General features: G+C 36.1%; 1 protein-coding gene across 2 annotated transcripts in view; it reads left to right on the top strand.

Moving 5' to 3' along the window:
* DRC1 (dynein regulatory complex subunit 1) overlaps positions 1–17169 on the top strand; it is a 52601-nt gene that overhangs the window by 19565 nt on the left and 15867 nt on the right. For both annotated transcript variants that reach the window (XM_051976330.1, XM_051976331.1), the window contains exons 5-8: positions 3832–3969; positions 4961–5047; positions 6082–6204; positions 9442–9581. In XM_051976330.1, coding sequence (XP_051832290.1) covers positions 3832–3969; positions 4961–5047; positions 6082–6204; positions 9442–9581 — 488 coding nt within the window. The remainder of the gene's footprint in view (positions 1–3831; positions 3970–4960; positions 5048–6081; positions 6205–9441; positions 9582–17169) is intronic.

Below are 17169 nucleotides of genomic sequence, written 5' to 3'. Positions count from 1 at the left end.
TGTTTCTCTTCAGTTTTATATTTGAAAGTCAGATTTTCTGCTCAACTTTGGTATTTTCATCAAGAATGCTTGATAGTCCTCTATTTCATTAAATATCTATTATTTTTCCTTGAAAAATTATATTCAGTTTTTTCTGGGTAGGATATTTTTGGTTGTAATCCCATCTCTTTTGTCTTTTGGAATATTATATTTCATGTCTTCTGATCTTTTAATGTTGTAACTGCTAAATCTAGTATGATCCTGACTGTGAATACAATAATATTTGAATGATTTCTTTCTGGCTATTGGAAGTATTTTCTCTTAGACCTGGGAACTCTGGAATTTCGCTATAGTATTCCTGGGAATTTTCATTTTGGGATCTCTTTCAGGTGATGACTGATGAATTTTTTTCAGTTTCTATTTTACTCCCTGGTTTTAAGACATCAGGGCAGTTTTCTTTGATAATTTCTTAAAATATTATGTCTAGGCTTTTTTTTTTTTTTTTTTTTTTTTTTTTTTGATCATGGCTTTCAGGTAATCCAATAATTATTTTTAAATTTTTTTTTCTTTATTAAAGCTTTTGGTTTTTCAAAACATATGGGTGGACAATTCTTCAACATTAGCCCTTGCAAAACGTTGTGTTCCAATTCTCCCCTACCCCTATCCCCATGCCCTCCCCTAGATGGCAAGTAGTCCAATACATGTTAAACATGATAGAAATAGGTGTTAAATCCAATATATGCATATGTATTCATACAATTATTGTGCTGCACAAGAAAAATCAAATCAAACTAGTTAAAAAAAAAGATAGAAGCAAAATAAAATGTAAGCAAACAACAACAAAAAAAGTGAAAATGTGATGTTGTAAACCACACTCAATTCTCACAGTCCTCTTTCTGGGTGTAGGTGGCTCTTTTGATCACAGGACTAATGGAACTAGTTTGAATCATGTCATTGTTGTTGCTGTGTATAATGATCTCCTGGTTCTGCTCATTTCACTTAGCATCAGTTCATGTAAGTCTCTCCAGGCCTCTCTGAAATCATTCTGCTGGTTGTTTGTTACAGAACAATAATATTCCATAACATTCATATACCATAATTTATTCAGTCATTCTCCAACAAATGCTTATCCATTCAGTTTCCAGTTTCTAGCCACTACAAACAGAGCTGCCACAAACATTTTGACACATACAGGTCTCTTTCCCTTCTTTAATATCTCTTTGGGATATAAGCCCAGTAGTAACACTGTTGGATCAAAGGGTATATGCAGTTTGATAACTTTTTGAGCATAGTTCCAAATTGCTCTTCAGAGCAATTTGGAACTTTCAAACCCCCAAAAGTAGCTCTGAAAACAACAGTGCAAAAATCTCTGAAGCCTGAAGAGACCCATCCCCCTGCCACAACAGAAATATAAAGCAACATTAAAGTAGAATTCCAAATCAAGAAATAGGGTGGGAAAAGAAGAAAACAACAACAAAAGAATCTGAACACAAAAAGTTACTATGGTGATAGGAAATTGTAAAACACAAACTCAGAAGGCAACCATAAAGTCAAAATTGTTAGAAGAAAAGTCTTTAAAAAAAAAAAAAAGAATGCAAATTGGATATAAATCCAACAAAAAATCCTAGAAGAACTAAAAAAAATTTTTTTTTCAAAATCAAATAAGAACAGAAGAGGGAAAATTAAGTAAAGAAATAAAAGCCAAGGAAGAAAATTATGAAAAGACAATTAACAGCTACATAAAAGAGACACAAAAATATTGAAGAAAATAATATTTCAAAAAATAAAATTAGCCAAATGGAAAAAGTGATGCAAAAATTCACTGATGAAAATAATTCCTTAAAAATCACAATTGGCAAAATGTTGTCATTCTTAATAACAGATAACATTTATACCATGCTTTAAGGTTTGCAAAGCCCTTTACAGATGTTATTTCATTTGATCCTCGCAACAATCCCGCCAAGAAAGTCTTATTGTTATCTCCATTTTTCAGATGAGGAAATTGAGGCTGAAGGAATTGAAGTGCTTTGCACAGAATCTCATTGTTACTATGTCCCTGAGGCAAGGTGAGCTCGGGGTTTGAACTCAAGTTTCCTAGTCCCAAGTCCAGAGCTGCATCACTGTACTGCTTAGCTGCCACAGGTTAAATTCCAGGGTGTTCAAAATTGTCACTTGTCAATTTCATTTCTTTAAAAAAAAAAAAACAAGAAATATGTACACTCATTACTTTTGTTTGCAAATTCTTTTCTTTAAAAACAAACAAACAGATTATATATGGATTGATATTCTTAGTTTTTGTGTCTACATTTCCCAATGCATCCCTAAAAAAGAGGGGGAAAAACAGTGCAGCAAAACTAACTAATCCATTGAAAAAGTCTGACATCTCCAGTATTCAATATGCACAGTTTCTTGCTTCTATGCTTGCAAATTCTGCAGAATTCATTAAAAAGGTTTCTTTTTCTTCAGGCACCAATATTTTCTATCTAGAAATTCACTCTGCTATATTTAGACACTGAATAAGATCACCACTATCCCACTTTTATTTTAGAATGATGAAAACTGCCTTTCAAGTTGAGAGATAATTTGATCACTATGTATATCTTATATATAGATAGTTGTCTGCTCCATTAAACTTGGAGCTTCTTGAGGACAGGGGACATTTTTCCTTTCTTTGCATCCTCAGTCAGAGCTTTTGTCTTATGTCATAATATTCTTCTTGATAAACTCTGTTTCAGGCAGATTTATTCTTCCTCATAAACTATGTTTCAGGCAAATTGATCTATCCTCTGTTCCTATTGAATGTGTATTGTATTTTCCTACCTTGATTCTTGCTGCTATTTATCTCTGTAATGCCCTTTTTTTCTCTTTGCCTCTTACATCCCCCATTCTTCCTTAATTCAAATATTACCTCTTCTATGAAGATTTTCCTTAAGCTCCCATTTGACAATGATCTCCTTCCTCAGGCATTTACTGTGCTAATTGCAATGATTTATATTGTACTGTTATTATTTTTTCCTATAATTAGACTTCAGGTTTTGTCTTAACTAAGTAAAAACTATGGTAAAGTTAGAAGGAGATAGTCAACTCCATTACATTGGGTATTCAAGTAGGAATCAGATTCTATTAGGGAGGTTTTGGAGGAAACTTCTGCATTACATAGAAGGTTAGACTAGAGCAGGGGATAGTTCTTACCAACCCTTTCTTAAATAATATTTTTTAATGTAGGAAATGAAATATATAGGACTACAAAGAAATCCAGTTATATTGAAATAAAATTATTGAAACATTAAAAACACAAATTCACAAACCCTGAGGTTAAGAATCCCTGCACTACATGAACTCTTAAAGTTTCTTCCTAATTGAACAAATTCTTTGATATTTTTTTTTGAGAAAGGGGAAAAAAAGCCTTTCTGACAAGGTTCTGGAGACCACCTGGTAAGGGAAGATAAAGTTCCAGCAAATGAATTTTGAGCTATGTTAGGAATAAAACATTCAAAATTCAGTAGAAGATATATCTTATAGAAATATCACATTTCTGTTGGTATGGGCATAATTTTCTCAATTAAACATATTATATTATTATCATTTTTTTGGAGTGGAGGTGGTGAAGGGAATGTATTTACTTAAATGGCTCTAGTCAATGGTCAGATAAAACAGAATTTGCATTGAGGGTGGTTAGCCCCATTCTCCAGTGACAGATATTCTCTCTGAGATTTTTCCATGACGCTTGGCTAACTATTTAGAAACCTCATTATCATTCAAACATTATAATTTTTAGGCATTTTTGAAAAATAATGCTAAATAAACTTTGGTTTAACTCCACCTCTCCTTTCATCTTTTTTTTTTTTCCAGGAGTTAAAAGCAAAAGATGACCAATATGTGAAAGATCTAAAGAAACAGGGTGATGACATTTCTCTGCTGCTAGAGAGGATGGAAGAACAAGTGAAGAATTTAATGAAGAACTTCCGCCAGGAGCTCAATAATATTGAGGTAGCAAAGACAGGTCTAGGAGGCTGCAGAGACCTAGTCCCCTGTGAAGGTAGCACACTTTCTCCATTTGGGGGGCTTCTCTGAGTAGGACTGGCTGTTGTAATGTGCTAAGAAGGCATCCCAAACATCTTGGTGCACTGATCTTTGTTTTTTTCTTATAATCTGCCTTCCATGAGAGATATATAAACCAAAAGATTTCTTTGTGGGAGAGAAAAGGAAAGTGGTGGGAGGTTTTTAGTACTTGAATAATAATAGCTAACTTCTACATAGTGCTTACTATGCCAGACCCTGTGCTAAGTGCTTTATAAGTTATTTCATTTGATCTTCACAATAACACTGGGAAATGGGGATTATTATTATCCTCATTTTACAGATGAAGAAACTGAGGTAGACAGCAATTAAGTGACTTGCTTAGGGTCATATGGTGGCCAAAATATGGAAGAATAAGAATGGACCCAAGATCCTGTGTGCACAGGGATGCCCCTGGGGAAGTTTGCCTAGAAGCTGACAGAATCTTCCTATTAAATCCAGGCCTTCTCTGTTTTGCCTTCCTAGGCTTCTTCTCTAGTTTTATCCACCTAACTCTGCCTCTGCTTCATGGGCATCCTAACTAGTACCAGAGAGGCCATTTCCCTCTGCTCTGTGTAGTTCATCTTGTTTTAAAGTATGGATGTGGTTGCTGGACTGGTTTCCCTTTAGTTCCCAAGGTTAGGGTCCTCTTGCTCCCTATTCTTGCAGTTGCCACTGGTGCTGAGCTTAAGGAACGAGGCCATGTATCTCTCCTGTCCATTTGACTCCTCCAATAAAATAGCCAGTTTCTTAGAATTTGACAACTGGGGCTGCCAACTTAGAGCCTCGGGACTTGCACTTTGTGTAGAGGAGTTGGAGGAGTACCAGTCTTTGTAAGCAGTGAAAAAGACTGTTCCCCAAATTATGGAGCTCATGCCCAGCCCAAAGCAGGCTTAAGCCACTGGCCCTCTTTTGGTTACAGAAAGCATTTGACCTTGAGCGAGAAGAACTGCTGGCTGGCAATAAGAAGAAATGGGAGCGTGAGATGCATATTCACAACGCCAAGGAGGTAAAGGATGAAGGAAGGGATGAATGAACAAGGGAGGCCTGTGGTCTCTTGAGCACTATGGACGCTCTTTGAACCTCATCACTTCTTGAGGCTCTTGGATATGATGGTCATGTTGTAGATGGTGATTTGCATGTTGCCCTCCCCCATTAGAGTGTGCGTTCTTCAGCTGCAGAGAGCAGCGCTTTGCTTTTGTGTCCCTCGCGGTTAGCACAGTGCCTGGCTCACAGTGAGCACTTAGCAAGCTTGATTCTTGACTGACTAATTTGACCATGATCTCCCTTAGTTCCCTTCCCCACGAGGTGGGACATTAGTTAGCCTGCTCCCTGGTGATAAGGACCTCTGAGTCCACTCCTGCTATGTGGCCATTTTCTGCTGTTTTTTACCCAACACTCAGCTGTTCGTTCTGGCCATGGATGTACTTGAGGCAAAGCTGGCATTTTAAGGTAATGGACGTGAGTAAGAAGTCAAACATTTTTGAGAAGCCCAGGTCAGTATTTCCCTTTTCATTTCACAGATGGAAAGGAAGAGGAAATGGTGGATTGACCACATAGGGCTTCATCTAGAACCAAAATTAGACATTTGAACTTGAGATAGTGTTCCCCTGTGTTTAAGGAATAAGAACTAATGGAATGAGGGCAGCTTCATCAAGCCTACAGAGTAACTCAACATGTGCTCAGAGGGTCATAAAATATTCACCTCATGACAAGTCAATGAAATGGCGAATGCAAGAATTATGATCCTCATTTTTCAGAGAATAAAGCAGATTCAGAAAGGTGAACAGCACAGCTAGGAAATAGGCATTGGAATTTTAACTTGGGGGCCCTGAGGTCACATCTGGTGCTCCCTGTAGGATGTTGCACCCCCTCTCCAAAGTAGGGGGTGGTAGGGATGCTGTTTCTGATTCTGGTTACAGTTCCTGCAAAAATTGTGTGAAATATTAAATTCTCTCTGGGCTTTGTTCAGATCATTTGTAGTAAAGTATTGGAAAAGTTAACGATTGTTAGACTCTTTTTGTTGCCTCTTTTTGACCTCAGCTGGAGTATCTGATATTGCGCATGAAGAGAGTAGAGGATTATGAGAAGCAGTTAAACCAACAGAGAATTCGGGACTCAGAAGAGTACAACTCCATCAAGATCAAGCTGGAGCTGGATGTGCAGGTTAGGCCAGAGGGGAGGGAAACCAAGGCCCATCCAGCCTTTCTCTGTAGAGGAGCACAGAGAGGGAAGCTGGAGGCTGGATCGCTTATTATCTACTGATCCCCTGCAATATCTCAGAGAAGGGAGTTGGGGGATGGTAAGAAATGGCTTTAGTGAGTACTTTATTAACAACAGGACCCACATCCTCTTCTAAAGAGCTGGACTTACCCAGCCAGCAAAGCTCGTTCATGCCTAGGGTGACAGCATCAGCATGCAAAAACTCTGTGTGAGCTGAACCATCTGAAACCAGCCAGATGAAATTCAATAGGGAGAAATGAGTCCTGAATTTGAGAAAAGGCAATTACATGAGTACAGGAAAGAAGAATGCCTGATGATATAAATTCATATGAAAAACCATGGATATAAAATACAACCCAGCAAAAAAATCTATACATGATCAGATTACAAATGTAGATTTAGAAAATAGGTCAACTGAAGTTCTCTTGATAAATCTCTCATATAAATCTCTTTTGTGCCTTATTTGTGGAACTACTTGGTGGGACCAAAGAGGTATGGCAATTCAGGACTGGGTTATGCAGAAAGTTGTGATTTTTTTTTTTTTTTTTTTTTTACCAATTTGGGGATTTGTGCAGATAATCATCAGTGGCCACAGAGGCCCCATAATGAAGTATCCTGCCACTTTGGCTGCTGTGGATTCTGTCTATTCACGAGGATTGTAGTTGTGATTCATGGGAAATCAGAACCTCAAATAAGTTTTATTTTGTTGTGCTTCTAGAGTGAATGCTGTCACTTTTGTAGATTCACTGTTGCTCGTCTGAAGAAATCTTGGGGAAATGTATTCTCATGGGAAAAAATGCACTAATTAGTCAGGACAATGGTGAGCACCTACTTAGTTTGCAGTAATTATTCCCCAAATGCTCCACTTATAGCTTAGTTATTGTACTCTGATTAATAACTATATCTTTATCAATATTTTATGTCAATAGTTCTCTCTCCTCCACTCATCTTTCAAATTTAACCCAATTTGGATTTATCCTTTGTCTTCTCAAACTACTTGTAAGGTTGTAACTTGTTCAGCCATATTCCTTTTTTGGGGGTAGGGGTGGGAGTAGAGGAAAGATTATGACTGTGAGACCTGCTTGGGTAGCCATATCCCAGTTCTCTGTTTGAATGATTCAAAAAAAATGGAGAGTCCCAAATTAGAATGTACTTCCATAGCCAATCTTCAATTTGGGGCTAGTGATATAATCACTAATATAAGTAATTAGTAATATAAGCAATGTAACAAGCTGGTAATATAACATCCATAGTCATTCTTCTTCTGTGAGCTAGTAATGTAACAACTATTAAAAAATATGGATTTCAGAAAGTAAAATACCTAATTTTACTGTTTTTATAAGCTTAATAAAATAAAAGTTTTAATAACAGCTAGCATTTATATAATACTTTACAATTTGCAAAACATTTTACATACTGATCAGCTCAGCTGGTCCTCACAACAACCCTAGGAAGTAGATGCTGGTGTACTTCTCATTCTGCAGATGAGGGAAACTCAGGGTCACACAATAAGTGTCTGAGGTAGATTTCAAACTCAGTTCTTTTGGAGTTCTCTAAATCTCTTTGTAGCAGCTTTCTGTTTTCTTTAAGATGGCTCAATATTCTACCTTTCCTGCTATCTCCTGCTTGTAGGTGCTTTTACCTGTCAAGTTATCTTTTATTTGCTTTGTATTTTGTACATATCTGGGATGTGCTGGTAAATTCTTATCAATAGGCTCTCTCAAATGCACAACACAAGTTTCATTTGCCTTATTAATATTTTTCACTTATCACTTTAAGTCTAAGAGATTTTCTCTGGCAAATCAACAAAAGAAGTACTGATTTATATAGCATTTGCTGGTTTTTGAAGTGTACATGTTCACATTGGAAATTTAACAAACTTAAGCTTGTAATTATAATGATACTTATTATAGTTTACATTTACATAGCATCTACTATTTGCTAGGAACTGTGCCACTTTCAAAATATCTCATTTGATCTTCAAAACAACTCTGGGTTGGAAGGGGGAGGTGCTATTATTATTCCCATTTTATAGATGAGGAAACAGGCAGGCAGAGGTGAAGGGATTTGCCCAGGATCACATAGCTACTATTTGAACTCAGGTCTTCCTCTCTGACCCCCAGCCCAGTTCAAGCTGGCTTCAGCGTATCCTTGGTAGAGATGTGTAGGAAAACAGATTGCTACACTTTAGGATGCAAGCTCCATGAGGCAGAGAGTATTTCACTTATGCATTTATATTTCCAGTGCCTGGTACATAAGAAGAGTTTAATAAATGCTTATTGCTTGATTGGTTATGTCACTTGCTATATTTCCTAAGAATTAGGAAAGTTGAATACAAATTTGACCTTGACTAAGGATCTAAAATAAAAAAGAAAAACTGAGGCTATTTTAATGATATAGAAGGTACCCTAGATGTTATCCTGTACTCTAAAGAGCAGATACGGGCTCCATATTTGAAGATGGAGCTTGAACTGCTCACCACATGACTAGATTTTTAACTAAACAATAGGGAATTTAAACTTTACCACAGCCTTTATTTTTCTGACTGGCTGATAATGAGCTTGGAATTCTCTACAAGCTAGTTATCTATTATGACTGACCATGTCATGAGTATGGCCTTCCTGTGCCTGTCCCACCTCCGATGACTTGCCCAACAAGTGGCTCACGAGGGAAGTTGACCCTCAAGAGATAAAGTGCTCTTATAGGATGCACGGAGGGGCTGCCTTTGGGATTCCCCTGCTTTACTTACCTCTTAGGCAAAGGTGTGAAAGGACCAGCCACTATAATTGGGCCCTTAAAAATAGTTAAGGTTGGTCTTGTATTTAAAGAGAATAATCTTCGATAAAGGCCAAAACTGCCATTAAGTTACAGAAAGCTCAAAGTTCTGAAACCTCAGAAAGGGACTTTCATAAGTTCTTGTTTGCAAGAATCCCTTCTCTGAATGACAGTGGGAATTTCTGCCTGGGCTATAGTCTGTGAGCGGTCTCCTCTTGTGTGTCAGAGGGAATTGTGCTTTGATGGTAGGTTCCTTTGTTCCATATTAATGAAAAAATGTAAACATTATATGGAGATTAGTACCCATAGTACTAGCTTTTGTTAGCTCCTACAGGGTTGCTTCTCCCCTCTCCTGCCTTCTGCAACCTCCATAGCATCCTAGAATGTGTTCTGTTTTTTAAACAGATTCTAGAGCAACAGCTTCAGCAGATGAAAGCAACTTATCAGCTAAATCAGGAAAAACTAGAGTACAATTTCCAAGTGCTGAAGAAAAGAGATGAAGAGAACACAATCATTAAATCCCAGCAGAAAAGAAGGATCAATCGGTAAGTTAGAGTGGTGGTATCTTTCTTAGAGGGCTCGGTCCTCCTTTGTTTCTCTGTAACATTTAACACTTTGACTTCTTCCTATCTTCTTCTCTTCTTCCTTCCCTTTTTTCATCTCTTTTTCACTCCCTCCCTCCCTCCCTTCCTTCCTTTTTTCCTTCCTTCCTTCTTTCTTCCCTCCCTCCCTCCCTTTCTCCTTTCCCCCTCTCTTTTCCTTTCTTCCGTCTTTCCATTCTTTCTTTCTATAAGATAATAGCTTAGGTGTGTGGGGCAAGATCAAGTGAAGGTTTTAAAAGAAAAATAGATCTGATCATGTTTGTTGACAACAGTAAGTCAGGCAGTAATAGAAAAGGACAAACTGAAGATGAAAGATAGGGATTAATGGAGCAAGCTGTTGGAAGGAAGGGGAGAGGTTAGGCTTAAACAGAGAGAGCAGCTTTGACAAAATGACAAGACTAAATTGAGAAAGGTTTGGTATATAGAATAGTTCTAAGATGGGGAGAAAGGGAGAAGGAGAGAAGGAGAGACAGAGCTCATGGCCAGTGCCTCTATTTTATCAGGAAAGTATAAACTTAAGGACATTTTCTAAGAGAGAAAATGATGGGTCAGATTTTTGGGTGTGGGGGAAGAAAAGCTTTAGAGCTTTGATAGCAAGAATGAGATAGAGGTTCAAGGAAAAACAAAAGTATTGTTGTTGAGCCTAGTTGAGCCTTAATGAAATGAATTATGGGGACCCAATTGGCATAGTAGTATACTTGCCACAGTACTCAACCACTCAAGTATAGCAGGAGAAGGTGGATTGTGTGGGTGATTCAGAATCAAAAATTAGCAAGGTATGAAAGGCAAGGGATAAGGGAATCAAGGGTGAAAGGCAGCATAATTAAGCTAATCATCTGTGAAAATAAGATATTGAAGAGAGGAGAGTCAAATCAGAGTAGGGGTAAAATAAAGATAAAGACACTGAAGGTTTTGTGAAGAATAAATGAATAGGAAGGCATTTATTAAGTGCTTACTCTTGGCCAAGCGCTTAGGATGCAAGTACAAAAGTAAGATAACCCCTTCCTTCAATTATATTTTAATAGGGGAAGGCAGCATGTCTTGGGGATCTAAGATTAGAAAGAGGGAGAAAAAGAGGATTGAATGTACATATTGGAAATAGTTTGGACATAGCTGGGAAGTGACACAATGACCTTATTATGGTCAAGATAAGGTGAATGCTTATCTGTCAGGTCTGTGGTCCCAGGGGCATGATCCTGAGTTTAAGTAAAGTGAGGCAGAGAAAAAAATGAAAGATCAGGGGATGGAGGTAAGAAAAGGGAATGTTAGCATTTGGAATACTGGAACTGGCAGTTCTGAGTAAAAGTGAGATCTCAAGTATGACCTTACCTATGGATGGTGAAATTGGGATTAATCTCTAGGTCACAGGATTTAAAGATGATGATGAATTTGGAGGCCAGGGCACGAATAAGTATCTTGAAGTCTCCAAGGTCATTCTGGGAGGCAGTCACTGAACTATTATTCTCTGTGTGTGTGTGTTAAAAATAATAATAGCTTTTTATTTTTCAAAATACATGCAAAGATAGTTTCCAACATTCACCTTTGCAAAACCTTGTATTCCATATTTTTCTCCCTCTCTACTTCCCCACTCCCTTAGATGGTAAATAATCCAAAAGAGGTTAACATGTGCAATTCCTTCTAAACATACTTCCACATTTATCATGCTGTACAAGAAAAATCAGATCAAAAGGGGAAAAAATGAGGAAAAAACTAAGCAAGCAAACAACAAAAACAGAAAAGATGAAAATACTATGTTGTGATCTATATTAATCCCCATAGTCCTCCCTCTAGATGCAGATGGCTTTCTCCATCTCCTCCAAAGTCTATTGGATTTGGCCTGAATCACTTCATTGTTGAAAAGTGCTAAGTTCATCACAGTTGATTATTACATAATCTTGTTGCTGTATACAATGTTCTCTTGGTTCTACTCACTTCACTTAGCATTTGTTCAGGTAAGTCTTCCCAGGCCTTTCTGAAATCATCCTGCTCATCATTTCTTATAGAACAATAATATTCCATTACATTCATATATCATAATTATTCAGTTTTACTCAGTTTTCTATATTACTGTGTTTTCAGAAATGATAAATGTGATGAAAACAAAAAATGGTGGGAAGATCTCCATAAACTAATAGGTGAAGAGGGAAGTAAAAAGAGACAAGAAAACAAGATATAAGACCAAAAAAAAGTGCACACCACAAAAAAGGATTAAAATGAATATTGCAAAATTAAAAAGGATAAACATAGCTTGAAAAGAAGAGCTATGAAAAGACACCCTCATTCCATTGCTTTGCAGAAGTGGGAAGTCTACAAGTGGTTGTACACATACTTTCAGACTTTTTTCAATGTACTATTCATATCCCTTTTTCCTTTTTTTTTTTTTAAATAACTTTTTATTGACAGAACCCATGCCAGGGTAATTTTTTACAACATTATCCCTTGCACTCACTTCTGTTCTGATTTTTCCCCTCCCTCCCTTCACCCCCTCCTCCAGATGGCAAGCAGTCCTATACATGTTAAATAGGTTACAGTATATCCTAGATACAATATATGTGTGCAGAACCGAACACTTCTCTTGTTGCATAGGGAGAATTGGATTCAGAAGATATAAATAACCCGGGAAGAAAAACAAATATGCAAGCAGTTTATATTCATTTCCCAGTGTTCTTTCTTTGGGTATAGTTGCTTCTGTCCATCCTTGATCAATTGAAACTGAATTAGATCTCTTTATCGAAGAGATCCACTTCCATCAGAATACATCCTCATACAGTACTGTTGTTGAAGTATATAATGATCTCCTGGTTCAGCTCATTTCATCTAGCATCAGTTCATGTAAGTCTCGCCAGTCCTCTCTGTATTCATCCTGCTGCTCATTCCTTACAGAACAATAATATTCCATAAGTTTTCATATACCATAATTTACTCAACCATTCTCCAATTGATGGGCATCCATTCATTTTCCAGCTTCTAGCCAGTACAAACAGGACTGCCACAAACATTTTGGCACATGCAGGTCCCTTTCCCTTCTTTAGTATCTCTTTGGGGTATAAGTCCAATAGAAACACTGCTGGATCAAAGAGTATGCACAGTTTGATAACTTTTTGAGCATAGTTCCAAATTGCTCTCCAGAATAGGTGGATGTGTTCACAATTCCACCAACAATGTATCAATGTCCCTGTTTTCCCACATCCCCTCCAACATTCTGCATTATCTTTCCCTTTCATTCTAGTCAATCTGACAGGTGTGTAATGGTATCTCAGAATTGTCTTAATTTGCATTTCTCTGATTAATAATGATATGGAGCATATTTTCATATATCTCTAAATAGATTTAATTTCTTCATCTGAGAATTGTCTGTTCATATCCTTTGACCATTTATCAACTGGAGAAGGGTTTGATTTCTTATAAATTAGAATCAATTCTCTATATATTTTGGAAATGAGGCCTTTATCAGAACTTTTGATTGTAAAAATGTTTTCCCAGTTTATTGTTTCCTTTCTAATCTTGTCTGCATTTGTTTTGTTTGTACAAAAACTTTTCAATTTGATATAATCAAAATTTTCTATTTTGTGGTAAATAGTGGTCTCTAGTTCTTCTTTGGTCATAAATTCCTTCTTCTTCCACAGGTCTGAGAGGTAAACTATCCTATGCTCTTTCAATTTATTTATAATCTCATTCTTTATGCCTAGGTCATGAACCCATTTTGACCTTATCTTGGTGTACTGTGTTAAGTGTGGGTCAGTGCCTAGTTTCTGCCATACTAATTTCCAATTTTCCCAGCAATTTTTGTCAAATAATGCATTCTTATCCCCAAAACTGGGGTCTTTGGGTTTGTCAAACACTAGATTATTAAAGTTATTATTGGCTGTTTTGTCCTTTGAACCTAACCTATTCCATTGATCAACTAGTCTATTTCTTAGCTAATACCAGAAGGTTTTAGTAACTGCTGCTTTATAATATAATTTTAGATCTGGTACAGCTAGGCCACCTTCATTTGATTTTTTTTTCATTAATTCCCTTGAAATTCTTGATCTTTTGTTTTTCCATATGAACTTTGTTGTTATTTTTTCTAGGTCATCAAAATAGTTTTTTGGGAGACTGATTTGTACAGTGCTAAATAAATAGATTAGTTTAGGTAGTATTGTCATCTTTATTATATTTGCTCACCCAATCCAAGAACATTTAATATTTTTCCAGTTGGTTAGATCAGACTTAATTTGTGTGGAAAGTGTTTTGTAGTTTTGCTCATAAAGTTTCTGATTTTCCCTTGGCAGATAGATTCCTAAATATTTTATACAATCAGTAGTTACTTTAAATGGAATTTTTCTTTGTAACTCTAATTGTTGGGTTTTGTTAGTGATATATAAGAATGCTGATGACTTATGTGGGTTTATTTTGTATCCTGCAACTTTGCTGAAGGTGTGGATTGTTTCTAATAACTTTTTAGTAGAGTCTCTGAGGTTCTCTAAGTATACCATCATATCATCAGCAAAGAATGATAATTTGGTTTCCTCATTGCCTTTTCTTATTCCTTTAATCTCTTTCTCAACTCTTATTGCCAAAGCAAGCATTTCTAATACAATATTAAATAGTAATGGTGATAGTGGGCAACCTTGTTTCACTCCTGATCTTATTGGGAATGGTTGCAGTTTGTCCCCATTACATATGATGCTTGCTGCTGGTTTTAAATAGATGCTACTGATTATTTTAAGGAAAAGTCCATTTATTCCTATACTCTCAAGAGTTTTTAACTAGGAATGGATGTTGGATTTTATCAAATGCTTTTTCTGCATCTATTGAGATGATCATATGGTTTTTGTAAATTTGGTTATAAATATGGCCAATTATACTGATAGTTTTCCTAATATTGAACCAGCCCTGCATTCCTGATATAAATCCTACTTGATCATGGTGTATTATCCTGCGGATGATTTTCTGTAGTCTTTTTGCTAATATTTTATTTAAGATTTTAGCATCAATATTCATTAGGAAGATTGGTCTATAATTTTCTTTCTCTGTTTTCAATCTATCTGGTTTAGGTATCAGTATCATGTCTGTGTCATAAAAGGAATTTGGTAGGACTCCTTCATTCCCTATTTTTTCAAATAGTTTATAAAGCATTGGGGCTAAGTGTTCTTTGAATGTTTGTTAGAATTCACATGTAAATCAATCTGGTCCTGGGGATTTTTTTTTTTTTTAGGGAGTTGATTAATAGCTTGTTCTATTTCTTTTTCTGAAATGGGACTATTTAAGCAATTTACTTCCTCCTCTGATAATCTGGGAAGCCTATATTTTTGGAGGTAGTCATCCATTTCACTTAGGTTATCAAATTTATTGGCATAAAGTTGGGCAAAGTAACCCCTTATTATTTCTTTAATTTCCTCTTCATTGGTGGAAAGTTTTCCCTTTTCATTTTTAAGACTACTAATTTGATTTTCCTCTCTCCTTTTTCTAATCAGATTTACCAAAGGATTATCAATTTTATTGGTTTTTTTAATAAAACCAACTCTTAGTTTTATTTATTAATTCAATAGTTTTTTTACTTTCTATATTATTAATTTCTCCTTTTAATTTTAGAATGTCAAGTTTAGTAATTGATTGGGGGGTTTTAATTTGGTCTTTTTCTAGCTTTTTAAGTTGCAGGCCCAATTCATTGATCTTCTCTTTCTCTATTTTATTCAAGTAAGCCTCTAAGGATATAAAATTTCCCGTTATTACCACTTTGGCCATAAATTTTGGCATGATGTCTCATCGTTGTCATTATCTTGAGTGAAATTATTGTGTCTATAATTTGCTGTTTCACCCAATCATTCTTTAAGATGAGATTATTTAGTTTCCAATTACTTTTTGGTCTATTTACACCTAACTTTTTGTTGAATGTAGTTTTTATTGCATTGTGATCTGAAAAGAAAGCATTTACTATTTCTGCCTTCCTGCATTTAATTTTGAGGTCTTTATGTCCTAATATATGGTCAATTTTTGTGTAGGTTCCATGGACTGCTGAGAAGAAAGTATACTCCTTTCTGTCACCATTCAGTTTTCTCCAGAGAACTATCATACCTAATTTTTCTAATATTTTATTTACCTCTTTAATTTCTTTCTTATTTGTTTTGTGATTTGATTTATCTAAATCTGAGAGTGCAAGATTGAGATCTCCCACTATTATAGTTTTGCTGTTCATTTCTTCTTGCAACTATTTTAACTTCTCCTTTAGGAAGTTAGATGCTATATCACTTGGTGCATATATGTTTAATACTGATATTGCTTCATTGTCTATAGTACCCTTTAGCAAGATATAGTTTCCTTCCTTATCTTTTTAAATTAGATCAATTTTTGCTTTTGCTTGATGGCTCCTCTGCTTTTTTGACTTTACCTGATGCATAATAGATTCTGCTCCAGCCTTTTACCTTTATTCTGTATGTATCTCCCTGTTTTAAAGGTGTTTCCTGTAAAGAACATATTGTAGGATTCTGACTTTTGATCCAGTCTGCCATCCGCCTCCTCTTTATGGGAGAGTTCATCCCATTCACATTTATGGTTAAAATTACTAATTCTGTATTTCCTGCAATCCTAATATACCCAGATTATGCTTTTCTTTTTCTTGCCCTCCTTCCCTTCTTCCCTAGTATTAAACTTATTGGTCCCACTTGTGTCACGCAGCTCTCCCTTTTTAGTATCCCTCCCCCCTCCCTTTGAATCCTTTCCCCTTTCTTGTACCCTTCTCTTATTACTCTATTTCCTTTTCCCTTTTCCTCTCCCACTTTTTAATGAAGTGAGAGAAGAATCTCTATAAAACAAATATGTCAATTATTTCCTCTTTGAGCCAACTCTGATGAGAGTAGGATTCACACATTGTTCCTCCCTCTCTTAAGTTCTCTCAGATATGATAGTTTTCCTTTGCCTCATCGTTGCATGTAGTTTCCCTCTTTTTATCTCCCCTTTTCCCTTTTTCTGACACTATCTCCTTTCCATTTCTACTTCCCTTTTTTATGTTATATTGGTAAAATCAAATTATACATATGGTTTTTATGTATATCCACAACAGAAATACAGTTCTCAAGAGTTCCTTTTACCTTTTTCTACTTCTCTTGAGTCCTGTTGTTGGAGATCAAATGTTTTGTTTAAGTCTGGTTTTTTCCTTAGAAACAAATGGTATTTCTCTGTTTCATTAAATGTCCATCTTCTTCTGTGGAAAAAAATACTCAGCTTAGCTGGGTAGTTTATTCTTGGCTGTATTCCAAGCTCTTTTGCCTTTCGGAATATCTGATTCCAGGCCCTTTGATCCTTTAATGTTGAGGCAGCCAAATCTTGCGTGACCGTTATTGTGGCACCTCAGTATTTGAACTGTTTTTTCCTGGCTGCTTGTAAAAGTTTTTCTTTAGTCTGAAAATTCTGAAGTTTGGCCACAATATTCCTTGGAATCTTTATTTTAGGATCTTTTTCAGAAGGTATTTGATGAATTCTTTCAACGCCTATTTTACCTTCCAGTTCTATTACTTCTGGGCAGTTCTCTTTGATGATTTCCTGTAAA

The sequence above is a fragment of the Antechinus flavipes genome, chromosome 2 (genome assembly GCF_016432865.1).
Source record: "Antechinus flavipes isolate AdamAnt ecotype Samford, QLD, Australia chromosome 2, AdamAnt_v2, whole genome shotgun sequence".
NCBI classification, from domain to species: Eukaryota; Metazoa; Chordata; class Mammalia; order Dasyuromorphia; family Dasyuridae; genus Antechinus; species Antechinus flavipes.
This window is presented reverse-complemented; position numbering and strand designations above follow the sequence as displayed.